Source organism: Vitis vinifera, chromosome 16 (assembly GCF_030704535.1).
Source record: "Vitis vinifera cultivar Pinot Noir 40024 chromosome 16, ASM3070453v1".
NCBI lineage: Eukaryota > Viridiplantae > Streptophyta > Magnoliopsida > Vitales > Vitaceae > Vitis > Vitis vinifera.
In genome coordinates, this window is record NC_081820.1 from 500,660 (window position 1) to 526,951 (window position 26,292).

Genomic DNA, 26,292 nt, shown 5'->3' on the forward strand with positions numbered 1-26,292 from the left:
ACCACACAACATTCCCCAGACTTCCAGATAGATAATATATAGTTATATCAGCCAGAACCAGAGAATTTTTCAATGGATTTTGATCGGCAAAAAATGGAGATATGGGTCTTCTTCTTCATCGCCTCACTCTGTATTGCTTCCCTCCTCAAATCTCTCCATGATTTCTTCTTCCCAAAGCTCAAACTCCCACCAGGACCCGCCGCCTTTCCTCTCATCGGAAGCCTCCTCTGGCTCGGCACATCCTTCGCCGACCTCGAACCCACCCTCCGAAATTTACACGCCAAGTACGGCCCAATCCTCACTCTCCGAATCGGCTCTCGCCCGGCCATCTTCATCTCCGAGAACTCCCTCGCCCACCAGGCCTTGGTGCAAAACGGAGCCGTTTTCTCCGACCGTCCTGAGGCGCGTCCGGCCGGTAGAGTCATGAATAGTAACCAGCGAAACATCAGTTCGTGCCCCTATGGCCCGACCTGGCGTCTCTTCCGCCGCAACCTCATGGCCGAGATTCTCCACCCTTCCCGGGTGAGAAGCTACTCCCACGCACGAAAGTGGGTGCTGGAGATTCTGGTCTCTCGGCTTAGAAGCCACTCCGACGGATTTGTCCCTGTCCGAGTGATGGATCACGTTCAATACGCCATGTTTTGCCTACTGGTGTTCATGTGTTTCGGGGACAAGCTCGAGGAGAAGCAAATTCAGGAGATTGAGATGATGCAGCGAAGGTGCTTGTTGGAATTCCGTCGATTCAATAGGCTAGATTTGTTGCCGAGGATAGGGAAGGTATTATTTCGAAAAACGTGGGACGAGTTGCTCAATTTGCGCAAAGATCAAGAAGAGATTCTGCTGCCGCACATAAGAGCCAGACAGCCGCTAAAGCAGGAAACGCAAAGCAAACGAGAAGAAGACAACAGCGACCCGGGTTCATCTTCATCCTCAAAGGACTATGTCTTGTCGTACGTCGATACTTTGTTGGATCTGCAGTTGCCGGAGGAGAAGAGGAAGCTTAATGAAGGAGAGATAGTGACGCTGTGCTCGGAGTTTCTCAGTGCCGGAACTGACACTACCTCCACTGCACTGCAGTGGATCATGGCCAACCTGGTGAAGTCCCCCCATATTCAGGCCAGGCTTTTCGAGGAGATTAGTGGGGTTGTGGGGGAAGGAGAGGAGGAGGTGAAGGAGGAGGATTTGCAGAAGATGCCATACTTGAAGGCAGTGGTCTTGGAAGGTCTGAGGCGGCATCCTCCGGGACACTTTGTGTTGCCTCATTCAGTGACCGAAGATGTAAGCTTTGAAGGGTATGACATACCCAAGAACGCAACTGTGAATTTCATAGTATCAGAGCTGAATTGGAATCCAAAGATTTGGGAAAACCCAATGGAGTTCAAGCCAGAGAGGTTCTTGGACATCAATGGAGATGGAGATCATGGAGATGAAGGGGAAGCATTTGATATAACTGGGAGCAGAGAGATAAAGATGATGCCATTTGGTGCAGGGAGGAGGATATGTCCCGGGTATGGGTTGGCAATGCTGCATTTGGAGTATTTTGTGGCGAATTTGGTGTGGAATTTTGACTGGAAAGCAGTGGAGGGAGATGAAGTTGATCTATCGGAGAAGCTGGAGTTCACAGTAGTGATGAAGAATCCATTGCAGGCCCACTTATCTCCGAGGTTGAAATAAGGTAAATAAATAATAAATAAAGAAGTAGATGGCTTTAGAAGGCCCACTGCACCGCTACCACTTCACTATCACCACAATTCATAGAGTGTTTGGCTAAGTTGGCAATTTTAGATAAAATGTCCCTAACTCAGTTTTCCAATTCCTTTTCGGACTACTTGACCTTTCAAAATTAAGACTTTAATAAGAGGTCAAGGTTTGTAACCGAGTGTGTGTTGAATAAAGCAAATCAAGCCTATTTTTCATTTTTAAAAGAGTTAAGAAAACTTAAAGAAATGTTTTTTGCTAAAAGGTTTTTATTCCCCTATTTCTAGACTCATCCAAGTGTAAAGGTAGATCAATCCAACTAACTTGTTTTTAAGATCAAATTTCAGTCATTAGATTAAGGGTTTCTTTTTCTTTTTAAATACAAACTTCTCTCATTTCTGATAAAGAGATGCTACAGCAATCATGAAAGAGAGCTTCTCATTCTTTAGCATTTTGAGAGTATTTGCCTATTAAGAAAATCTCATCCAAGTTTTCCAAGAAAATTTTTTTAATAGATTTTCTGAAAAAGAAAATAGGTTGATTTCTAAAACATTCATCTCTCATTCTCTTGGGTTTGTGTAAAAACTCATTTTCATCTTGTGTGAATTCAAGAAAAGGTCGAGATCGAGTTTGCTGTGGACTCCAAACGTGCTCCGAAAGAGTAAGGTAAGAAGCTGAATGTGAAAAGTATTAGTCAAGTGGTCCGGGAAGAATTGGTTGGCTTTAATTAGGTAAAACCTTGTATTCAGTTTTTATTCTTCATAGTGGATATTTTCGTTTAATTGTAGGCCCGTGGTTTTTTATCTATTCAAAGGTTTTCCACATTACAATTCGATGTCAATTGTCTTTTTATCTCACTCTATTCTTTGATTTATTTTCGATTTTTGATATAATTGGTTATTTGAGCATATATGTTGAATGGAAGAAATATGAGCTGAAATAAATGTGATTATCCATGTAATATCTTCAAAAAAAAATTTGTTCGTTTTGGTTAATGATATATTGTAGTAAATTGAAACCAGATAAGAAGATAATTGTTCTTTTGAATTAATTTTGAGTATTGAAGTATTTGCATGTTAATTATATTTATAAATAGTTGAGAGAGTGTTGGTGCATAATACTTACTTGTAGATTTTATACTTTATTGAAAAGTTATTGGAAGAAAAGTTTATTAACATTGAGAAATTTTAAGGTTAAGTAATCATTGTTGAGAATTTTTTTTATAGTTCAACAACACTCATTCACCCTCTTTAAGTGTAATCCATTATTATGATTCACCTTTCAAATATGATATTTCATTATAATACATGGATTTGAACTACATTTATGTTTTGGTGCTTTCCTTAAATTTTCGATGTGTCCTGCAAAATGGTCTTTTTTTCATACTCAATATGATCTATCCATTCTTTTTTCCATCTAAGGATGAGGTAGACTAAGAATCCAATTCTCACTAATTCCATAAAACACTTCTGGTATATTAAAAAAAATGTTTTTTAAAGAAAAATTAAACATTTGACAAAATTTTAAAATTAGAAAAATCATTTATAATATTTCTTAAAAAAAACACTTAAAATAAATTATTCTTTCAAAAACACTTTTAGAGAAATAATTCCATTAAAAACACTTCCAATTAGCTAAAAACGCTTAAAATAAATTATTCTTTCAAAAACACTCTTAGAGAAATAATTCCATTAAAAACACTTCCAATTAGCTAAGGTGTATGCCAAAATTTCTTGATGAAGAACTCTAATATACATATGAAAATTTCGGGTCAATATGTAGCTTCTTTTCTTTTTATGTGGACACGTGAATCTTTTGAAAAGTTAGGGATGCAATTTGGTTGGGTTAACTTGATCCAATTCAAACCCAACTGCATATTGGGTCGGCTTGTACAATTATTTTTAATACTCATATTTGGTTTGGATCAAGTTTTTTTTTTATCTTTAATTCAATTTCGTTGATTCAAACCAACAATCATATTTTGATAATATTTATAATTTATATCATCTATATACTAAAATTAATTTTTTTAAGCCTTCAAAAAAATATCAAATTAAAATAAAATGACATGTAATGTTTATTTTTAATTTTTCTTATTATCTTGAAATTTTCTTTCACCTATATATTATTTAAATTTTCAAATAATTCAACAGATGTCATCAACCAATCCTCAACCCGAGCACATTTGGCTGAATATATCTCGAGTCAAAAGTTTGATTCAGTTTGATTTAATTATTTTTAAACTGGCGTCGGATTTGGATTAACCACCAGTCTGTTTGCCACCTAGGAAAAGCTACATTTATACGGTCAATTCCAAGTCTCCAACAGCCAATCAACATTGGCAAGAAGGATATTTAGGATATCAACAAAGGCCAAAAATAAAATAGAAAAATAATATATATATATATATATATATATATATATATATATATCTTACTAAAAAAGAAAAACTACCAAAAATCAAATCGACCATGTCACCTTCTATTAAAATCAAACAACAATGGCCAAACTTGGCTTATTCGGAAATACTCAAAATAAAACCAAAAATCCCAATTTAAAAGGGTCATTACATTTTCTTCATAAAAGCCTTGTTCAAGACTGAAATAAAGGAAATTTGCCTTGTAGCTTAAATGCATCTTCACGTATCTAAGATAGAAATGGGCTCAAGCTACAACTAGACATCTTCTTACATTGCTAGTAACTCGATGGCAGAAGTAATTGACTTCCCAATTTTCTTTTTTAAGTAAGAAACGTAAAAAACAAGATGAATTTTTTACTTTACTGGTAATTCCAATTTGTAGGCAACCTGTCAAATTCGTTGAATAATCTTATATAGACCAAAGAATTGAGGAGACAACTTCATATTCCCTTTGAATGATACAATAGTTTGTTTATAAGGTTATAGATGAAAAAAGACCATATCTCCCACTTCATATGTCCTTTCACCTCTTTTTTGGTCTACATACATCTTCATTCTAACTTGGGCTTGAATAAGGTTAGTCTTGACTCTTGACTAGTCGTTTATTGATGATAATGCTTGTTCATTTGAATTTAACTCCTCTATTTTTGTCATCAAGGACTCCAAACGATAGATGGTAGCGAATGGTCAAAAGAAAAGGAAGTTTTTCGCTTTTGAAGATGAACAAATTGAAGCTTTCACTACTATCAAAGCACAAGGACCACCTTCATAAATTTGGCATGCTTATTTAGGGCATCCTAATTATGCCTTTTAAAAAGCTTAGAAAATAAGAAAGTTATAGATGTTTCCAATTGGCTAACTAAGGACACTCCTTGCACTAGCTATCAACTTGGAAAACGTTGTAAACTTTCCTTCAATAAATCAGAAACAACTACAAGTTTTCCTCTTGAAAAAATTCATAATGATTTGTGGGGAGCACCTTTTACTTATACACAAAAGTTGCAATATATACTATGTAATTTTTGTTAATGATTTCACTCAATCCACATGGTTGTATCCTTTAAGGCATAAATTTGACTTTTACAACTGTTTTCTAAAACTTCAAGCATTTGTTGAAAAACATTTTGATAGAAAAATCAAAACTTTCCAATGCGATGGAGAAAGTGAGTTTACTTCAAACAATTTCACAAATCATTTGCTTAAATGTGAGATAAAACAACAAGTATCTTGTCCTTATAAACCGGAACATAATGGATTAACTGAAAGGAAACATCAACATATTGTTGAAACAACTTGACTCTCTTTTTCATGCTAATATTCCTTTAAAATTTTGGGTAGATGCATTCTTAATTGTTACTTATCTTACCAACATATTACCTCTCTCTTCTATTGGTAAGAATTCTCCATACTTCTAATTTTTTTGTCAACATCCCAATTATTCCAGTTTACGCATTTTTGGTTCTCTTTACTTTCCTTATTTAAAAACTCTTAGCATGCACAAATTTTCAAAAAAAACTATACCCTATGCTTTCATAGGATATAGTCCTTTACATAAAGGTTAATGTCTTGATCCCATATCAAATCAAGTTTACATTTCTCCACATGTAGTTTTTAATGAGGCATGTTTTTCTTTTATAAAAAATGAATCTTCCTCTTTCTCTCATAATCTTTCAATTACAACTTTTCCTAACCATGATGAATGGTCTTCGGGAACATCAAGGGAACAATTGAAGTCCTTTCTGCTTGAAGGTCCTTCACCGCATCAACCACCAACTAATTCTTCCACAAAAGTTCATCAAATTGACCTTGAGGATACTCCTCAAGATTTTATTCCTCTTTCATCTCAAACATCTACCTCTCTTTTATCTTTGCCTTATTCTCTCACCCTCACAACTCAAATATAATTATCTCTTTAGGGGCTATAAGTTCCTTAATTTTGAACTAATTAGTCATTTTATGACTTCTTTGAAAGTATCAAATTTTTCGTGTATTTTTCTAAAAAAAGAAATTACATCATTTGAGTTGACAAATCTATTACACTTCAAATGAACCTTGTATTCATTTATCGTTATAATAGCTACTTGTCCTACTAGGACATTATTTTTTGCTTCAATTATTTTACTATGCTTCAGGCATATATCTACTACTATATTAGTTAATTATCCTTTAAGAACATTGACTTTTGTATAAAAGAATTTTCAAGAAATTTCACATCATTCTCCTGAAATCAACTTCCTCACCCAACTACAAGAAAATTTGTCTCATCAAAAATAGCAATTTGCACAATAGGTTACACTACCCTTCATAGGTATAGATAAACAAGTCATTGGGTAAAAACTTATGATTTTATAATATATATCTATGTAACTTATAATGAGTTGATGCATTATTATTTACCTCGAGAATCATATTGATCATATCATATTCTTAATAAAATATGAAGTGTCATTAATATAAAATTTTATGCCATTAGTGACATAATTTTATCTCTTCAAAAGTCCACAATCAAGCGTACTTGATGTATATTAACATCAATTATACATATATTGTACAATATATAAGACATATATCATAAAATAAATCTACTTGACGTTATAAGAATGCAACTAATAAATATGATCGATATATGTAAGCATTAAAAATAATAATAATAATTTTTTTCATAATATGGAATGCACAATTTTAGACGTTCCATAGCTTGAAGATAATAGTGAAGAGATAATCAAATTAAATTTCAATCATAACAAATTAAGAATTTCAATAATTCAATTCAAAAATGAAAAACTCACATAATTCCTTCATATCTTCTTATTATGAAAATATATAAAATTTATATAACTTCAAGTTCCGAGTTGTACAAAAAATTTTATATGAATATATAAAATAATAGTTTCAGGCTATAAAATATTCTTTATATAGTTTTTAACTATATAGTTATAAAAAATTGTTATGTATAACTTCTAATCATGCAACAAAATTAAAAATTGTTTGTATATATACCTTATCATAAAACAAATTTAATTAGCAAATAATAGATATATTAGAGAATATCTTATCTATGCTCAAGCAAAAGAAATCAAACCAAAAATAGCTTAATTAGAATTAAATTCCTTTTATAAAAGGATAATGTGGTGGTGTTTCAAAACTAAACTCAATCATATTCAAACTCTTCTCTTTCATTCTTATCTCTATAAAACAATTTATCCTCTTATTATTTTATTTATTTATAAAATTCACCCTTCCAAATAAAGAGGGTCCAACTAACTAAACCCAAAATTTTAAACTATCAAATTAACATTTTCTTTTCACTCTCTTCATTTTATCAATAACCAAAAAAGATTATTAAAATTCAAATAATATCTACAAAGATAAGGGATAAAATCAAAAATTTCAGCAAATCTAAAAAAATATAAATTATAAATTCATGAAAATAAATAGATTATGTACAACAATCCAATCGTACTAGAATCTTTTTGCATTGAGAAATTCAAATGCAAAATTCATACTTCTATTCACAATAATAATAATTCAAATTACAAACATCATCCAATAGGTTTAATACTTCTCAATCATGGATTAGAAATTGACATAGATTTTGGCTAGCATAAAAAAAATATTAATATTATTATTTTTATAACTTATAATTATGAATAATAATTACATGGCTTCTTGCTATGTATAATTTAAATTTGTACCAAAAAAAAATATTAATATTGCTATTTTCATAACTTTTAATTACATGTAGTAATTATATAACTTCTAGATGTGTATTACTTTGGTTTGTACAAAAATTATTAATATTATTATTTTAATAACTTTTGTTTATGTATAAAAAGTTTCTGAGTACATATAATTTTAATTCATAACATATATCTTCTAATCATATAAGTTTTGACATTTATTAAATTTACTAGCTATTTTTACTTTTGCGTAACTTTAGACACAAAATTCTCACACAAGTTTATCTATGAATAATGAAAATTTGAATTATATTCTAATAATATAAAAAAAAATTGAAAATTATAACTATTATAGAAAATAAAATCATATGATTTACCTTATCATGAAATTGATGTAGGAGCTTTTAAAGTATTTCTCATGAAATTTCATCGAAAAATATTTAATATAGATAATAAATCTCCTGCCCAATTTTGTTAAGTAGTAATCTTCAAATATTGGCTGGTATTGATAATATGTTGTAAAAGGTCTCCCATTTAAGGAGAGTAAATCAATATTAATTTCTCCCATTTTTTAGGGAGTAAATCAATATTATGATTATGCATCATTTTCATAATAGTATAAATTCTTATATTTTATAACATAAATATAATTTCTATAAATTTTTCTCATGTTTTGAGTAAAAAGTATTTTTTTTTAAAAATCATTTAAAAAGATAAAGTCTAATCATAGTGAATGACCAATAAAAATAAAAGGAAAAAGGAAGATAAGTATCTTGGCTAACACACACAGGACCAGAGACTTTTTCAATGGAGATATGGGTCTTCCTCTTCGTCGTCTCCCTCTGCATTGCTTCTCTCCTCAAATCTCTCCATGATTTCTTCTTCCCAAAGCTCAATCTCCCACCAGGACCCGCTGCCTTTCCTCTCATCGGAAACCTCCACTGGCTCGGCCCATCCTTCGCCGACCTCGAACCCATACTTCGAAATTTACACGCCAAGTACGGCCCAATCCTCACTCTCCGAATCGGCTCTCGCCCGGCCATCTTCATCTCCGAGAACTCCCTCGCCCACCAGGCCTTGGTGCAAAACGGAGCCGTTTTCGCCGACCGTCCTGCGGCGCTTCCGGCCAGTAGAGTCATGAGCAGTAACCAGCGAAACATCAATTCGAGCCCCTATGGCCCGACCTGGCGTCTCCTCCGCCGCAATCTCACGGCCGAGATTCTCCACTCTTCCCGGGTGAGAAGCTACTCCCACGCACGGAAGTGGGTGCTGGAGATTCTGGTCTCTCGGCTTAGAGGCCACTCCGACGGATTTGTCCCCGTCCGAATAATGGATCACTTTCAATACGCCATGTTTTGCCTACTGGTGCTCATGTGTTTCGGGGACAAGCTCGAGGAGAAGCAAATTCAGGAGATTGAGATGATTCAACGAAAGTTGTTGTTGGCGTTCCGTGGATTGAATAGGCTCAATTTGTGGCCGAGGATGGGGAAGATATTATTTCGAAAAAGGTGGGAGGAGTGGCTTAATTTGCGCAAGGATCAGGAAGCGATTCTTCTGCCGCACATAAGAGCCAGACAGCGGCTTAAGCAGGAAACGCAAAACAAACAAGAAGATGATTCATCTTCATCTTCAAAGGACTATGTCTTGTCGTATGTGGACACTTTGCTGGATCTGCAGCTGCCGGAGGAGAAGAGGAAGCTTAATGAAGGAGAGATGGTGACGCTGTGCTCGGAGTTTCTCAGTGCCGGAACTGACACCACCTCCACTGCACTGCAGTGGATCATGGCGAACCTGGTGAAGGCCCCCCATATTCAGGCCAGGCTTTTCGAGGAGATTAGTGGGGTTGTGGGGGAGGGAGAGGAGGAGGTGAAGGAGGAGGATTTGCAGAAGATGCCATACTTGAAGGCAGTGGTCTTGGAAGGTCTGAGGCGGCATCCTCCGGGACACTTTGTGTTGCCTCATTCAGTGACCCAAGATGTAAGCTTTGAAGGGTATGACATACCCAAGAATGCAACTGTGAATTTCTCAGTATCAGATATGAATTGGAACCCAACGATTTGGGAAGATCCAATGGAGTTCAAGCCAGAGAGGTTCTTGAACAGCAATGGAGATGGAGATCATGCAGATGCAGGGAAAGAATTTGATATAACTGGGAGCAAAGAGATAAAGATGATGCCATTTGGTGCAGGGAGGAGGATTTGTCCTGGGTATGGGTTGGCAATGCTGCATTTGGAGTATTTTGTGGGGAATTTGGTGTGGAATTTTGAATGGAAAGCAGTGGAGGGAGATGAAGTTGATCTATCTGAGAAGCTGGAGTTCACGGTAGTGATGAAGAATCCATTGCAGGCTCACTTATCTCCAAGGTTGAAATAATTTATAAATAAATAAAAAAATAAAGAAGTAGACGGCTTTAGAAGACCACTACTACTTCATCATCACCATAATTCTTATGATATTTCAGTATAATGTATGGATTTGAACTGCACATTCTATAACATATATGCAGAATATTAAAGGGAAAGTTGGCTCGATGTGTATGCAAAATCGTAAGAAAGTGGGTTATCTTTCCTTGTGTCTAGCTACCTCTTGGTTGGTCTTCTTTGATGGGAATTTTATCGCAAGAGAACAAAAGGAATCCTCCTTTCCATGAGTCATACAACAAATGACTTTTTGATGGGGCCGGGAGGTTATAGCTAATGAAGAAACAATCAAACTCAAATCATATATATTCATTATTTTTTTCATCTAGGATGAGGTTGTCTAAATCCCACCTTCTTGGGAGAGACGAGCCATGAAAAAGCAAGAAAGTGCAATCAATACTAAGCCCTATGCCTAGATTTCTTGACCAGTAACTCTAATATGCATATAAAAATTTCCATTCGATGTGTAGTTTCTTCTGTTTTTATGTTCAACGATAATTACCTACTTTCTTCTATCCCTGTCATTAAAGCATCAAGAAGCACAATATTGGCATTGGGTTAGAACGAGATACAATTTATCTGTCATCTAAGTGGAAAGGTGAGAAGTATTATTTGGTCAGCTTAGCCCGAACCTAGTCCGAATCCAACTTCACCTTTGGTCAGATTTTGATTTGGATCAAGTTTTTTCAATCTTTTAACTCAATTTGAATTGGTTGCAAACAAGGTTCATGCTTTGATCATATTTATAATTTATATTTTCTCACGTATTAATATTAATTTTATTTTATATATTATTTAAATTTCCATTTAAATCACACAACATGAAGCTAATCTAATCTAACCATCCAAACCTAGTATGATGGGATTTGATTAGGTTTGAAATTAATTATTTTGAAGTATACCCCAGATCAGATCAAAGGTCTGATTGGGTTCCAAATTAATTATTTTTAAATTCTGACTTGGATTGGGATAACCCTCAATCGATTTGCCAACCCAGCAAATTATCCATCTACGGTGTCAATTGCAATAACCAATCAACGTGAGCAATACAGGATATTTAGGATAACTACAAAAGGCCAAAACCAACTTAGGATACTGACAAACTACAGTCTAAATAACATGAAATTGATATATATATATAAAGAAGAAAAGCTACGAAAAAACCACGTCATCTTCCATGAAATTGACTCCTGACCACCCAATATGTCTAATGCAGATAGCAGCATTAGCACAATCCAGAAGCATATCTTTCTTCTTCTCCATCCTGATTGATTGGATTGGATTTCATAACGAAAATGGAGACATGGGTCTACAACATCGTCATCTCCCTCTGCGTTGCTGCTTTGCTCAAGTCTCTTTATGATTTCATCTTTCCAAAACTGAACCTACCTCCAGGACCCACCACGGTTCCTTTTGTGGGGAACCTGCTATGGCTCCTTAAATCCTTCTCAGAGCTTGAACCAATCCTCCGAAACCTCCACGCCAAGTATGGACCCATCGTCACCCTCCAAATCGGCTCTCGTCCGGCCATCTTCGTCTCCGCCAACTCCCTCGCCCACCGGACCTTGGTCCAAGATGGTGCCGTTTTCGCTGATCGCCCCAAGGCCCTGCCCACCAACAGAATTTTTAGCAGTAATCAGCATAACATCAGCTCCGCGGTCTATGGCCCGACTTGGCGCCGCCTCCGCCGCAACCTCACCGCCGAGATCCTCCACCCTTCACGGGTGAGAAGCTATTCTCAGGCGCGAAGGTGGGTCTTGGAGATTCTAATCTCTCGGCTCCAAGCACGCTCAGAGTCAGGTGAGGCAGTCCGGGTCGTGGATCACTTTCAGTATACTATGTTTTGCTTGCTGGTTCTCATGTGTTTTGGGGACAAGCTTGAGGAGAAGCAGATTCAAGAGATTGAGACGATTCAAAGAATATTGTTGTTGGGTTTTCCTCGCTTCAATATATTAAACTTCTGGCCTAGGGTGGGAAAGGTATTGTTCCGACATCGTTGGGAGGAGTTGTTCCAGCTTCGCAAGAAACAGGAAGACATTCTGCTCCCATACATAAGAGCCAGGCAGCAGCTAAAGCAAGAAATCCAAAGCAAACAGCAACAAGACGGCCTTGAATCAGATTCGTCTCCCTCCTCAAAGAACTATGTTTTGTCGTATGTCGATACTTTGCTGGATCTGCAGCTACCAGAAGAAAACAGGAAACTAAATGATGGAGAGATGGTGAGTTTGTGCTCAGAGTTTCTCAATGGTGGGACTGATACCACATCCACTGCACTGCAGTGGATCATGGCGAACCTGGTGAAGCACCCGCATATTCAGGCCAAGCTTTTGGAGGAGATTAGTGGGGTTATGGGGGAAGGGAAGGAAGAGGTGGAGGAGGAAGATTTGCAGAAGATGCCATACTTGAAGGCAGTCATCTTGGAAGGTCTTAGGCGGCATCCTCCAGGACACTTTGTGTTGCCTCATTCAGTGACCCAAGATATAACCTTTGAAGGGTATGTTATACCCAAGAACGCCTCTCTCAATTTCATGGTATCAGAGATGAATTGGAACCCCAAGATATGGGAAGATCCAATGGAGTTCAAGCCAGAGAGGTTCTTGAACAGCAAAGGCAATGGAGATGAAGTGTTTGATATTACTGGGAGCAGGGAGATTAAGATGATGCCGTTTGGTGCAGGAAGGAGGATATGTCCCGGCCATGGCCTAGCGATGCTGCATCTGGAGTATTTTGTGGCCAATTTGGTATGGAGTTTTGAATGGAAGGCTGTGGAGGGAGATGAAGTTGATCTATCAGAGAAGCAGGAGTTCACGGTAGTGATGAAGAATCCATTGCAGGTCCACTTGTCTCCACGATGGAAATAAGGCAAAAGTAGATGGCTTTAGGAGACCACCACTGCACCAAAGTCCATCACTAGTTACTATAATCATCAATAATATGCCTGTCACAACAGCTTTGAATGTTAGAATGAGCTCTCTTATAATGTTTGGATCTGAAGCATATAATATTGTATATGTGAAAAGCTTACCAGTCATGGTGTCAAGGGGACTTTTCTCAATAGTACCATAATTTAAAAAAGTTATGCTTAAATTATTATAGTAGAAGAAGTTATTACAAATATATGATAGTTTTTGCAACCTAGGAAAGAGGAGAGAGGAGAGAGGGTGAACGGATAAATTTTTTTTTAAACCAAAATTATCTTTTCAAATTTCAAAAGATGAAATCGTCTTTTCAAAAGATGATTTTAAAAAAAATTCAAAAGGGAAATTGTCTCTTCAAGATACGAGTTCCATGAAAAAAAAAATATTTAAAAAAAAAAAAAAATCCCCATTTATAAAAAAAAAAGACAAAAAAGAAAAAAAAAAAGTCCTCAAGGGAAGTCTCGTCTCTTCAAGAGACGACTTCCATGAAGAAAAATATATATATATTTTTTTAAAAAAAATCCCAAATTAAAAAAAAAAAAAAAAAAAAAAAACCAATTCCTCAAGGGAACTCGTCTCTTGAAGAGACGAGTTCCTTGAGGAATTTTTTTTTTTTTAATTTGGGAATTTTTAAAAAAAATATATATATATTTTTTTTATGGAACTCGTCTCTTAAAGAGACGATTTCCCTTTTGAATTTTTTTTAAAATCGTTTTTTGAAAAGACGATTTCGTCTTTTGAAATTTGAAAAGATGATTTTGGCTTTAAAAAAAATTTATCCGTTCACCCTCTCTCCTCTCTCCTAGGTGGCAAAAACTACCATATATTTGTAATAACTTCTTCTACTACAATAATTTAAGCATAACTTTTTTAAATTACCGTACTATGAGAAAAGTCCGTCAAGTTGGTTAGGACATATACAGATACCGAAATGTGTGGTAGAGGCACATGAACCCATGTTTAATTCCTACCTCTACTTGAATACCTTGAATTACTCAGTTATTAAATTAATAAATAAATAAATCTCAATAAATGAAAGCCATATTTGAGTCTTACTCTTAAAAATTCCAGAAATGGGACCCCAGGTGTGGACGTGTATCAAATTCTCAGTAAGGAGGCAGACCTCTACCATGCCAAGTTCAAGTTCTCTCTTCTGGGAACTAACGGCTTAGGAAATGCTGAATATATCTGCAAAGCCCTGATTCATAAGCTCTAAAGCATGAGCCACAATGTTCAAGCTAAAAATGTCAAAAATCACATGAAAGTGGATTTGAATGCTTAGTCCAACTGTTTCACATCTTTGAAAGATCTATTTATTTCCTTCCAAACAACACAAAACACATACAAGGAAGCCACGCTTTTTTCCATTTCTTTCCTACAATGGATCTGTGCCAAAGAGAAAGGGTTCTTCTCACAACTAGGGATGGCAACGGGGCGGGTTCGGGGCGGGGCGCCCCCCTCCCAACCCCGCCCCGTTTATTTAAACCAATTCCCATCCCCGTCCCATTTAAAAAATTAAACGGGGCGGGGCGGGGTGGGCGGGTATGCTACATTCCCATACCCGCCCCGTTTAATTTTTTATTTAATTTTAATTTTAATTTTTTTAAAAAATTACTTTTAAATTTTTTTAATTATATTAAAATAAATATATTTTATAAATAATTAAATAATTATATTTTTTATAACTTATTTTATTAAAAATAATTTATTATTATCTATATATTAAAAATAATAAAATAAAAATTAAATTAAATTAATTTTAAATTTTAAATTAAATTAAATTTTAATTTTAATTTTATATATAATCGGGGCGGGGCGGGGCGGGGTGGGGCAATACCCGAACCCGCCCCGGGTTTCAAAAAAAATCCCAAACCCGTCCCATACCCGTTTAGAAAAATAATATCCCACCCCATTAGGGGCGGGGCGGGGCGGGTACCCGAAATGACCCGCCCCATTGCCATCCCTACTCACAACACCCAAACCACTCCAAACAGTCAAAAAAGGGTTAATTTCATTGAGTGTAAATACATTAAGTCATGACAAGTTTCACATTTCATAAGTTAGCACCCTATAAATATATTTCATATATAAATTTTATTTTTTAAAGAATAAAATTTAGTTTTTAGAGAATTATTAAACACTCCTATTTAAAATATTTTTATTTAAAATCTCTCTAAAAAATAAATTTGTTAAACAGAATAAATTTATAAAGGTGCTAATCGAGGAAATTTGAAATCAATAGTGGTTGGGTGTATTTACACCAAACCTCGGGGGGCCTTTATGAAATTAACCCACCAAAAAATTTGCTGCCTTAGAATGCTTGCGTTTGGGCATTAAAGGAAGATGTGATCAGTCAAATTTTCATCCACTTTGCACATGAAACAGCTGTTCGGGATTACAGGGGAGCAGAACAAAATGCAATTCATCTATCAAATAAGTGGACAGTTTTCAAAAGCTAGATGGAGTTATAACCCATTTGGCACCACAAGCAACCAGAATGATGTCTAGCAGCAGTTGTAATAGCTCCACGGCTGTGTGAACTCCATCAACCAGAGAAGCCCAATTTACTCTTCAATCTACAAAGTCAATTCAAAGAACTGATCAATACTGGATGATAGCGAATTTAGGGGCCCATCTCATGAACCTCGTGGGATTTTTTTCTCCCTATAATGACAATGATGCACAGCCTACTACAGCCGGTAGTCATTCAAAAATTTTGAAAAATTTCAGCTGGACCATCCTGAAAATATAAGATAAAAAGAATTATTATGTCTGTCCAAGAAGTTTCTTCATCATCACATTCATCCATACAGAAATCTGCTCTGAACAGACATTAAATTATAACTTATCTTTCATATCTTTTTTTCAGCTCTAACAAAATCTTTCCATAGAACATAGGGATTTTCGATGGATCCAAGAAGTTATGGCTCATGAAGAAACAATCAAACCTATATGACCTATATATTCTTTTTCATCTACAAAAGCTTCATCAAGGATGAGGTAGACAACACCATCCCAGGACAGGCTAGAGCAATGAAAAATAATAAAAAATAAGGCCTATGCCATGATTTGACAAAAACTTCAATCAATATTTAGTTTTTTCTGCTATAACGTTAGCATCACCCATAACTCAATGTCCCAACAGTCAGCTGACAGTCAGTAATGCTAAATAAACTGATCATATAAACCCTTACTTTCTTCCATCTTTGTAATTAAAGTAACAATGACATGGGGGCAGAACAATATGCAATTCATCTGTCAACTAAGCCAAAAAGTTCCATTAGCTAGATGGAGTTTATTACCAATTTGGCACCACAAGTAACCAGAACTGCCTTAAAACAGCAGTGGTAGAAGCTTTTGATTAGCCCAGAGCCGTGAATAGAAAACCATGAACCCCATCAACCAGTTAAGCCCAATCCAAGCTTTTGATTGTTGCCACAGTTGTGCGTAGGAAACTATGAACTCCATGGCCAGTGAAGCATAATCTGGTTTTCAATTTACAGAGTCAATTCTAAGAACCAATCAACAGGGACAATAACAATGTTTAGGATACAAACAAAAGGCAACAAGCAAAATAGGATACTAATTAATTATAATATGTAATTGATATGTAGATAAATAGGCCACATGTGTATGTCGCTGTCTCTGGAGTCGTGTTTGAGAAAATTAATATACGTCATAGTATTAGCATAGCAATTTATCCCTACCACCCAATATATCTAATCCAGAAAGCAGTAGCACAGCCCAGAAGAAGAGCAAGTTCTTCATCTTAGAGATTGGATTGGATTTGATAACTAAAATGGAGATATGGCTGTTCATCATCATCTCCCTCTGTGTTGCTACTCTCCTCAAATCTCTCTATGATTTCCTCTTTCCAAAACGAAAGCTCCCACCAGGACCCACCACGGTTCCTATCATTGGGAACTTGCAATGGCTCCTTATATCGTCCTTGGAGCTTGAACCAATCCTCCGAAACCTACACACCAAGTATGGCCCAATCATCACTCTCCAAATGGGCTTTCACCCGGCCATCTTCATCTCCACCAACTCCCTTGCCCACAAGATGTTGGTCCAAAATGGTGTCGTTTTTGCTAATCGTCCTGAGGGGCCAGCCAACAGAATTGTAAACAGTAATCAGCATAACATCGCCTCAGCCATATATGGCCCAACCTGGCGTCTCCTCCGCCGCAACCTCACTGCTGAGATCCTGCACCCTTCACGCGTGAGAAACTACTCTCACGCACGAAAGTGGGTCCTGGAGGTTCTAATCTCTCGGCTTCAAGGCCACTCAGAATCAGGTGAGTCAGTCCAGGTGGTGGATCACTTCCGGTATGCTATGTTTTGCTTACTGGTTCTCATGTGTTTTGGGGACAAGCTTGAGGAAAAACAAATCCAAGAGATTGAGACGATTCAACGACGATTGTTGTTGGGCTTTCCTCGCTTCAACATATTAAATTTCTGGCCTAGGGTGGGAAAGGTATTGTTCCGGAGTCGTTGGGAGGAGTTGTTCCAGCTTCGCAAAAATCAGGAAGACACTCTGCTCCCATACATAAGAGCCAGGCAGCGACTAAAGCAAGAAATTCAAAGCAAACAGAACCAAGACAGCCAGGAGTCAGGTTCATCTTCCTCAAAGAACTATGTCTTGTCATACGTCGATACTTTGCTGGACCTGCAACTGCCAGAAGAGAAGAGGAAGCTAAACGAAGGAGAGATGATTGGTTTGTGCTCAGAGTTTCTTGATGGTGGGACTGACACTACATCCACTGCACTGCAGTGGATCATGGCCAACATAGTGAAGTACCCACATATTCAGAGGAAGCTCTTTGAGGAGATTAATGGGGTTGTGGGGGAAGGGAAGGAAGAGGTGGAGGAGGAAGATTTGAAGAAGATGCCATACTTGAAGGCAGTGATCTTGGAAGGTCTGAGGCGGCATCCTCCGGGACACTTTGTGTCGCCTCATTCAGTGACCCAAGTTATAACCTTTGAAGGGTATGTTATACCCAAGAACGCCTCTCTCAATTTCACGGTATCAGAGATGAATTGGAACCCCAAGATATGGGAAGATCCAATGAAGTTCAAGCCAGAGAGGTTCTTAAACAGCAAAGGCAATGGAGATGAAGTGTTTGATATAACTGGGAGCAGGGAGATTAAGATGATGCCGTTTGGTGCAGGAAGAAGGATATGTCCTGGGTATGGCTTAGCGATGCTGCATCTGGAGTATTTCGTGGCCAATTTGGTTTGGAGTTTTGAATGGAAGGCTATGGATGGAGATGAGGTTGATCTGTCAGAGAAGGAGGAATTCACAGTGGTGATGAAGAATCCATTGCAGATTCACTTATGTCCACGATGGAAATAAGGTAAAAGTGGATGGCTTTAGGAGACCACCAATGCATCAACTTCATTATTAGTTTATTATCATCATAACTAATGTGCCTATCACAACAACTTTGAATTTCACAATGAGCACCCTTGTACTGTATGACTTGAACTATATAATATAATATATTTGCAGAATATGAGAGGTATATTCTCAATAAATGAAATGCAAACTTTAGTCTTACTCATGATAATTCCAAAGATGGGACCCTGGGTGTGGACTTGTATCCAATTCTCAATAATCAGACAGACCTCTACCATGTCAAGTTCTCTCCTCAGCTTCCAAGAAGGAGCTAGCTGCTCGGAAAATGCACAATATGTCTGCAAAGTCCTGATCCATAAGCTCCAAAGCATAAGCCACAATGTTCAAGTTAAAAATTTCTTAAATCACTTTGCAATGGTTATGACACAGTCAAAATTTTAGAAAGAACAAAAATCCCTCTCACACTCACCTCTTTATCTTTAACTTTATTAGTTCCATTTTCCAGTTCCCATCAATTTAAGAGAAGTGGTCATCTTTCTTCTTTGTATATACCTCTTGGTTGGTATTCCTAGTTGGTTGGCTAAATTACACCTTTTATGGAAGAGCTATGAAAAGAGGGAGAGGGAGGAAGGGGGAAATTGCAATCAACAATGGTCTAAGCATTTCTATATCAAGAATTGTATTATGCAGATAACATTTCAAATCAATATGCAGTTTCTTTTGCTTTGATTTGATTTTATGTTGGCATCACCCTTAAATCAATGTCTCAATTAGCCATTGCATGTTGTAACAGAGTAGTTTGCAAAACCAACACAAGAGAAGGTTTAAGTCAGCCGGTAGTAATGCAATGCCAATAAACCAATCTTATAGACAATTATTTTCTTCCACCTTTATCATTGAAGTATCAGGTGAAGAAGTAAATAACATGAGGGCAGAACAAAATACAATTCATATTTCAAATAAGTGGAAAATTCTCAATATCTAGATGGAGTTATTATCTATTCAGCACAAGGAACCAGAAGGATGCTTATAGCAGCAGTTGTAATAGTTTTGGATTGTTCCCACAACTCTGTGAACTCCAACAAACAGTGAAGCCCCATTTAGTTTTCAATCTACGAAATCAGTTCAAAGAAATAATCAATACCGGACGATAACGACTTTGGGGTCCATCTTATAGAATCTTGTGAACCTCATGGGATTTTTTTACCTATAAACGTGGTTTTCCCCCCTATAACAACTATGATGCACATTCTACTTCAGCCAGAAGTCATCCAAACATTTTGAAAATTTTTATCAAGGTCATCCTGAAAATATAAGATAAAAGAATTGATTATCTAGGTCTAAGAAGTTTCTTTCATTGTCACATTCATCCATACTACCTGCTTCGAAAGCACATCAAATTATAATTTTATATTTCATTTTTTTTCCCTCAAATCTGACAAAATTATTTCCAATAATAAGGATAATTTACATTTAACAAGGCCATATAGAAAGGAAGAAACCCACTAGTACACCCAAAAAGAAGAGGGCCAACCCATGTAAATATAAAAAAAAAATACAATTACAAGGTTAGCACACTCAGATGAGAAGACTTCACCATGACTCAACTTATTCACAAAATCCACAAAAGAAAGAATATCCACAATAAAAGAGTGCAAAGCCAAATAATAACAAATTCAGAACCAAACCCAATGTGTTTTCCCCCCTCAAAACAATGGATGTAACTCTAGGTATACTTTGTACATACAAATCCTCCCAGTGTCATCTCAGTCCAGCATACAAGTAACTGCATGGTTAAAGCTTGATAGAAAATTTTGAGCTCATAATATGCATCACATTGCACGTGTCCTAAAAGGTTCCAACCTATCTCAACCAAAAATAAACGATGGTAGTGCATTCAATAATAAGGGCATCCACAAATTGTTCCAAGTGTGTTCCCACTTCCCTGATTCAGAAGTATTAACAAGAATTTCAGTAACACAATAGAAGAAGTGAAAATATTAGAATGCAAAAATAATAGGAAACTAGAAGCAAAATATATTTGGACTAAAAAAATTATTATCTTTGTAAAATGGAAGCTATACACCTGCTGTCAGCCCCTTAGCCCCTTGACTTAACCATGGAGGAATAGGCCTCATGGGTAGGCCTTGCACCCATGCGAGCTTAGGATGAAAGCAGGGTAAGCCAGGAGGTTTGGTGGTTCAAACTCCAGGGGCTATGTGAGGAGGCCGCGGGCGAGCCAGACACGCACCGCGCGTGCACCGTGGGCGAGCTAGACGCGCACCACGAGCGAGCCAGACACGCACCGCAAACAGGCCAAACACGCACCGTGGGCAGGCCAGACGGTCACCGCGCATGCACCGCGAGCGGGCCAGAGGATCACACTTTGTCTACGATTGACTTCATAGATTAGTTGTTTGTCAAGCAAGGGGAAGGCCTTTTTTATCTTCTTACCACCTAATTTTTTTTGGATGTTGTTTGTATACTTCGTGTGTACTACTTTCGCCGCTTTTAGGCATTTCTAATGCAAGTCCTTTATTTACCTATCAAAATAAAAAAGTAAGGAAAAGTAATTTGGACAGATTCAAACAACAGTTTTTTCTATTAAATCTCCCTATTTGTTTTAGAACTAGGTGATCAAGTATCTTCCCAACAAGCATAATTAAAATTCACAGGTCTCGTATAAAGCGATTATTTTTTGGCGAAGGAGCTAGTTAGAGAAGGTGTTGACATTAAATCAACTTCAAAAGAGAGGATTGTCTCTAATGAATAGATATTTTCTCTATGAAGACAAAGAAGAATCAATTGATCGCATTCTCATTCATTGTGCCAAAACAAGGGTTTTATGATAGTTCATCTTTTCTTTATTTAGCATAGTTGAGGTGTTCCATTCCATGGTTAAAGAGACCCTTTTAAGTTGGCATAATTACTTTGTAGGAAGAAAATGTAAGAAGGTATAGAGAACCACACCTCTATGTATTTTTATCAAAAGCTGAAATCTCCATTCCTAATTAATATTTTATTATAAGTTTGGTTGTATGTAAAACAAAGCTCAATGTCTTTAGTTGATTTTGTAGATTGGTTGAGATCTAGCAAAGGAAGAGACTTGTTTTTTGCATTCTCTCTTTTTTGGGATAGCCTCTTGGTGCCCATTGTAAATGTTTTGTGTATTTTGGTGTACTTTTTTGCCACATCAATAAATTTTTATCACATATCATAAATAGTTATATAACATAATACCAAAAAAAATATGATTACTCTTTAGACAAACCACTAGTAAAAGGACAAAAGAAAGCAAGGCTTACTGCTAAAATTTCTCACTTAAATCCACATTAGTACCTGACATTAATCAAGAACTCAGCTCCTGGAGTCCAGCCAATAAGATCATAGATTTAAAGCTCCCTTGTGTGTAATAACTTCCATTGGGAAGGAGAAGCTGTTACATAAATTTAAGAACCTATAGAGGGAGGAAAAGGCATTCCATCCTCTTATAACCCATGTTATGGACTGTATTTTGGCATTCTCTCCTGCAACATCACGATTTATCCCTGCTCTGGCAATATATATATTGTCTTTGTAACTCAAACAAGCAACAGTTCCAATGATTTAACATTTACTTACTCAACAATGGTACTCAATTACTCAGGTACAAATTCCATTTCGCTTCAGACCGCAGATTTAAAAGCTCAAAGTTTCTACATTGGGTTTCTCCTCTACAGCCTTCCCCTATCTGAATTCTGGATACCCCCTTCTAATCAAACCAAACTCAACGAATGTATGCATCAGTTTTGCAATTTCCCATGAATTTCTCGCATCAATTACTTGGAGTTATCAACAATGCGTTTGCTTTCATAAACAATGTACCTACATAATTCATGTCTCGGCTCTGGCTTGAGTGATCGCAATTCAATGAGAGGATTAGTAATCACATGTTCACTGCACAATTCTCTCGCTGGTTGAACATGCTTAAACCAGAAGTCAGATAATGCTATTTTTAGAACATCCCAATATTCTACATCCCGGTATAGCCTGAATAAACTGCTTCCATTAAGAGTCCAAACATAGAAATCCATCCAATCCCGATCCATTATCTCCATTAAACCCTGAGCTTGGGGAATACAATAAAGGGGGACTCGAGACCAAGGTGAAGCTATGCTCTTATCTCCATTAAAAAATGGACACTTTATCTCCAGCACTCCTCGGGAATGCAATCCATAGACAAGCCTCTCAACTACCCCATCTGGGGAAGCTGCGAGCCAATTGTCTTCTGGATTCTTTTTACCATAGACCTGAAATTCAGGAAACAAGACAGTATTTCCTGTTATCAGCTTGTATCTTTCAAGTGCTTCCTCTTCTTTAATGTTGCTCCAACAGGTAGCCAGATTGCCGCTGAATGGCTTAATTGCCCCTAACTTTTCTAACCAAAGCTGGACTCTGCGGCGAGGCCAAAAACCAACAGCCCCACCAAAAGTGCTTGCTGTCAGTTTATGCTTTCTCTGTTCTTGCCAGTTCTTGAACCAGTGCTGAAAACCACTTGATTGAAGAACAGAATAAGTCTCACCAGATAACACTTTGGGAGAATGACCAAAACGGACCGGAACTTTCCTAGAGGAATGATTACAAAAATGACTATTGGAAGTAAGCCTTCTATTTCTTGGTTCTGAAATTTTCTGGCTGTGATAGCTTCTCAGTTCTGAAAAATTCCATGTGCATAAGTTTCTTTTGTTGCTAAACCACAGAGCAACTAAACCTATATTATGGTGGCTCCTGCTATTCTGATACAACAAATGGACAATGAAGAAGGAGCAAGATGCAAGTTGGTCACTGTTCAGGGAAAACATATATCAGTAAAAACCTTAAAAAGAAAAGAAAAAAAAGAAAGATAACAAATCTTATTAAACAATGAAAACTGAATAGAAGTAAATGTAAATATCCGGAACTTCACAAGGTAAAATTCTCTAAATATGAGTGATGAAAGTTCAAAGTTCCATGAACAATAATGCATAAATGGAATATCTTTCATGCATAACGTGTTGCTCAACAATACTGGGACACAAAGTCATACCATCATACAAACTCTACATTACATGCTGAAAGATCCAATCTAATTTGATTCCGTACAATACAAATTGTTCCTAAGCTGCAACACTCTTATGAAGAAGAGATGATAGAATCTGATGGGCATACTAAAAGGAGATGAATTTTGGGTAAAGATAAAATTCATAAATGCCACCTACTCAGTCTTGCTTCTTCCAAGTGGGATCCTGTGGTGAAGTCTTAAGAGGTCCTAAGTTGGCTGTTGTAACAGAAAAGAATAATTGGGCTTTTGATTATTTAGGAAAAAAACAAACAAACAAACTAATGTCAGAAGATATTTTAAAAATGAAAGATGATATTCCTCTGATCCAGCAACACTTTAATAAGCATTCACCATTATAAGGAGTTAAGGACCATCTGATAGACCAAAAACTAATTCAACGATATATTTTTATGCTCTTTTTTCACCCTCAAACATTCTCAAAAGATTTTGTTTTCAATCAGAATAAGATGCATACGATGATTAAATCATGCAAACTAACTATTTAATTTAATAAATATGATGCGTCAAGTTGTTCTTCTCATTCCTTTTTTTTTTTTCTCATCTTAACATGGATTAAAAGAATGTGATTTTCATGTGGATTGAGAGGATCCAGAACAGGATATCTGATCCGTGAGTTAGCCAAATACTTAATACAAATGACAAGACAGAGGCCATGAACCAAACACAGTAATGGTCCCATAAGATAGTTCACCTATGATCAACGACATTTAGGAGATCAACTTTTCTTTATTAGAGAACCCAATTAACCAATTCAAATAGTCTCAGATAGTCCACTGAACTAACATTTCTGCATTAAATTTTCCAAGAATGCTTTACCCCCACAAAAACTTCTTCAAATTCCTTCTCAAGATAGATAAGTTGAAGTAATTTGAAGTCCACCGAACTAACATTTCTGCATTAAATTTTCCTAGAATGCTTTACCCCACAAAAACTTCTTCAAATTACTTCTCAAGCTAGAAAAAATGGCATGGGTATTAATTATCAAAAACCAGGGCAGCTATTGCTTGGGTCTACTAAAAGAATCGATTCAGGGAATCCCTTCTGCTGATTTACCATTACTCATTTCCCCCGATTCGCAACAAGAAATAATCAAACCTAATAACCCATCCCTTTGGTTAAACAAAAAAAAAAAAAAACACTCACACAATGCATAAACCCAATCCATCATTTACAAAAAAATCACATCAACTCTTCAGACCATAATATGGTGTAGATTTTGCACAGACATTGGGTTCACGAGTGGCTCTAGAAACAGGGGAAGTCGTCTGCGTGTTAACAAAATGCATCTAAAGCGACAAAATTTAAAGATAATGATTAGATAATCATACAGAAACAGAAATCTAAATACAACGATTGATAAACGAACCAAAAATCATAGACTGCAAATTATTTATAAAAAAAACACACACAGAGGAATAGCGAGGCAGAGAAGGGAGGGAGGAACTGACCGAGGAAATCTTGTAAGCAGCATGCATGTACAGCTATGGATTTTGGAAATGTGTAAAACCCTCAGAGCTTCTTCTCCGTTCTACACACAATGAAACCCTTCAATTAGAGAGGGAGATGAGGGTTTTAGAGGGGCTTTGAGAGATAGCAATGGAGGGACCCATTTCAAACTTGGGCTTGGTAAATGACGTCGGGTCGGGTCTAGCTCTAACAAGCAAAAAATTAAAAAAAAAATGTTTTCAGAGTAGGGTTGAAAAAAGTCAAATTTGTGCATTCAACTATTTTGATATTGAATTCTAGAAGTGGGTTGGAGGTATGTTGGTTCTTTGTTCTATTTATGGTTTTGGTTTTAGGGTTGATGACTTGATATTCTGTTTGGTTATCAGGAAAATGCAGGAAAAAAAAAATTTTACTTTGCTGAGAATGTTATTGGGGTTGGTATTTTGTTTTTCCATTTATTTTTTCTTGGATTTGGAAAATGGAAGAGTCTTGTGACCCTTAAATTTAATGATGGGCTTTTATTTTTAAATTTTCTTGATAGCCAAACAAACGATGTCTAAGTCTAGGGATGGATTATCAAAAACTCTCTAAACCGACTAGGAAGTACTTAGAATAAAAAAAAATAAAAAAAATAAAAAACGAGGTTTGGACATTATTAAAAAGTTCGGTTTAAAAAAATAAAATAATTTGAATATTTTATAAATTTAATCATTCTCGTATTTTTTGTTATCAGAATAATTCAATTTTTACATAAATGCTTTTAAATATTTCAAGTATTTACATATATATATTTTTTTAATTATTTTTACAAGAAAAAAATATAGATATTTTTATTAAAATAAAGTCAAAAATATAAAGGTTAAATTTTTTAAATTGAATTTTTAATAACCCTTTTAATCAAATAACAAAAAAAGATACCAAAAAAATAAGGAAATAAAAATATTAAAAGGTTTTTCTATAAAAGTTGAGAGCAAACTTATGTTATTTTCTCTCATAACTATAAGAGTTCATTTTACAAAGAACGAAGTGCTTTTAATCTAAAGAAATGTTTTTGAAAAAAAAAATTGTTTGATAAAATTTAGGAAATACTTTTTAAGAATATGAAAAAAAACATTTGTAATGTTATATAATTACTCATAGTATTTTTGAAAAATACTTAATAAGTGATTTTTTTTATTTTAAGAAGCATTTTTAATCTTTTGATTATTAAATTTTTTTTATCAAAAAGAGTTGTTTTCAAGTACTAAAAAG

General features: G+C 35.9%; 5 protein-coding genes across 16 annotated transcripts; 4 read left to right on the forward strand and 1 right to left on the reverse strand.

Moving 5' to 3' along the window:
* Positions 1 to 29: 29 nt before the first annotated feature.
* Positions 30 to 2,539, forward strand: LOC100264821 (cytochrome P450 89A2). 2 transcript variants are annotated; one of them, XM_003633966.3, is made up of 2 exons: positions 30 to 1,675; positions 2,311 to 2,539. In XM_003633966.3, the coding sequence occupies exon 1, from the start codon at positions 73 to 75 to the stop codon at positions 1,672 to 1,674; it is 1,602 nt and encodes a 533-aa protein (XP_003634014.2). In that variant the 5' UTR covers positions 30 to 72; the 3' UTR covers position 1,675; positions 2,311 to 2,539. The 2 variants fall into 2 exon arrangements, with proteins under 2 accessions (XP_003634014.2, XP_010662057.1); XM_010663755.2 differs by having other exon boundaries at positions 2,316 to 2,539.
* A 6,032-nt stretch (positions 2,540 to 8,571) lies between these two features.
* On the forward strand, positions 8,572 to 10,375 carry LOC109121466 (cytochrome P450 89A2). Its single transcript, XM_019225822.2, has one exon. It carries the CDS (start codon positions 8,605 to 8,607, stop codon positions 10,168 to 10,170), a length of 1,566 nt encoding a protein of 521 aa, XP_019081367.1. The 5' UTR covers positions 8,572 to 8,604; the 3' UTR covers positions 10,171 to 10,375.
* Positions 10,376 to 11,400: 1,025 nt separating this feature from the next.
* LOC100240884 (cytochrome P450 89A2) lies at positions 11,401 to 13,179 on the forward strand. Its single transcript, XM_010663756.3, has one exon. The coding sequence runs from the start codon at positions 11,513 to 11,515 to the stop codon at positions 13,076 to 13,078; it is 1,566 nt and encodes a 521-aa protein (XP_010662058.1). The 5' UTR covers positions 11,401 to 11,512; the 3' UTR covers positions 13,079 to 13,179.
* A 742-nt stretch (positions 13,180 to 13,921) lies between these two features.
* LOC100258006 (uncharacterized) lies at positions 13,922 to 25,406 on the reverse strand. 11 transcript variants are annotated; one of them, XM_059733811.1, is made up of 7 exons: positions 25,044 to 25,235; positions 21,834 to 23,318; positions 18,697 to 18,842; positions 16,438 to 16,620; positions 15,608 to 15,875; positions 14,192 to 14,333; positions 13,922 to 14,108 (listed from the first exon to the last, which is right to left on the reverse strand). In XM_059733811.1, exons 1-2 carry the CDS (start codon positions 25,064 to 25,066, stop codon positions 22,313 to 22,315), a joined length of 1,029 nt encoding a protein of 342 aa, XP_059589794.1. In that variant the 5' UTR covers positions 25,067 to 25,235; the 3' UTR covers positions 13,922 to 14,108; positions 14,192 to 14,333; positions 15,608 to 15,875; positions 16,438 to 16,620; positions 18,697 to 18,842; positions 21,834 to 22,312. The 11 variants fall into 11 exon arrangements, with proteins under 11 accessions (XP_059589794.1, XP_010662062.1, XP_010662059.1 ...); XM_010663760.3 differs by lacking the exons at positions 13,922 to 14,108; positions 14,192 to 14,333 and having other exon boundaries at positions 15,347 to 15,711; positions 15,780 to 15,875; XM_010663757.3 differs by lacking the exons at positions 13,922 to 14,108; positions 14,192 to 14,333 and having other exon boundaries at positions 15,347 to 15,875; positions 25,044 to 25,406.
* LOC100263141 (cytochrome P450 89A2) lies at positions 16,859 to 18,695 on the forward strand. Its single transcript, XM_010663767.3, has one exon. It carries the CDS (start codon positions 16,935 to 16,937, stop codon positions 18,489 to 18,491), a length of 1,557 nt encoding a protein of 518 aa, XP_010662069.1. The 5' UTR covers positions 16,859 to 16,934; the 3' UTR covers positions 18,492 to 18,695.
* Positions 25,407 to 26,292: the final 886 nt, after the last annotated feature.

Excerpts from the sequence above, each read along its gene's own strand:
- LOC100258006 (XM_059733811.1), bottom strand. The coding sequence starts at position 25,066 with ATGCTGCTTACAAGATTTCCTCG. Across the intron at positions 23,319-25,043 it reads CTGCTTACAAGATTTCCTCG|TGACCAACTTGCATCTTGCT; the intron begins GTCAGTTCCTCC and ends TTCCCTGAACAG.
- LOC100240884 (XM_010663756.3), top strand. The coding sequence starts at position 11,513 with ATGGAGACATGGGTCTACAACATCGTCATCTCCCTCTGCGTTGCTGCT.
- LOC100263141 (XM_010663767.3), top strand. The coding sequence starts at position 16,935 with ATGGAGATATGGCTGTTCATCATCATCTCCCTCTGTGTTGCTACTCTC.
- LOC100264821 (XM_003633966.3), top strand. The coding sequence starts at position 73 with ATGGATTTTGATCGGCAAAAAATGGAGATATGGGTCTTCTTCTTCATC.
- LOC109121466 (XM_019225822.2), top strand. The coding sequence starts at position 8,605 with ATGGAGATATGGGTCTTCCTCTTCGTCGTCTCCCTCTGCATTGCTTCT.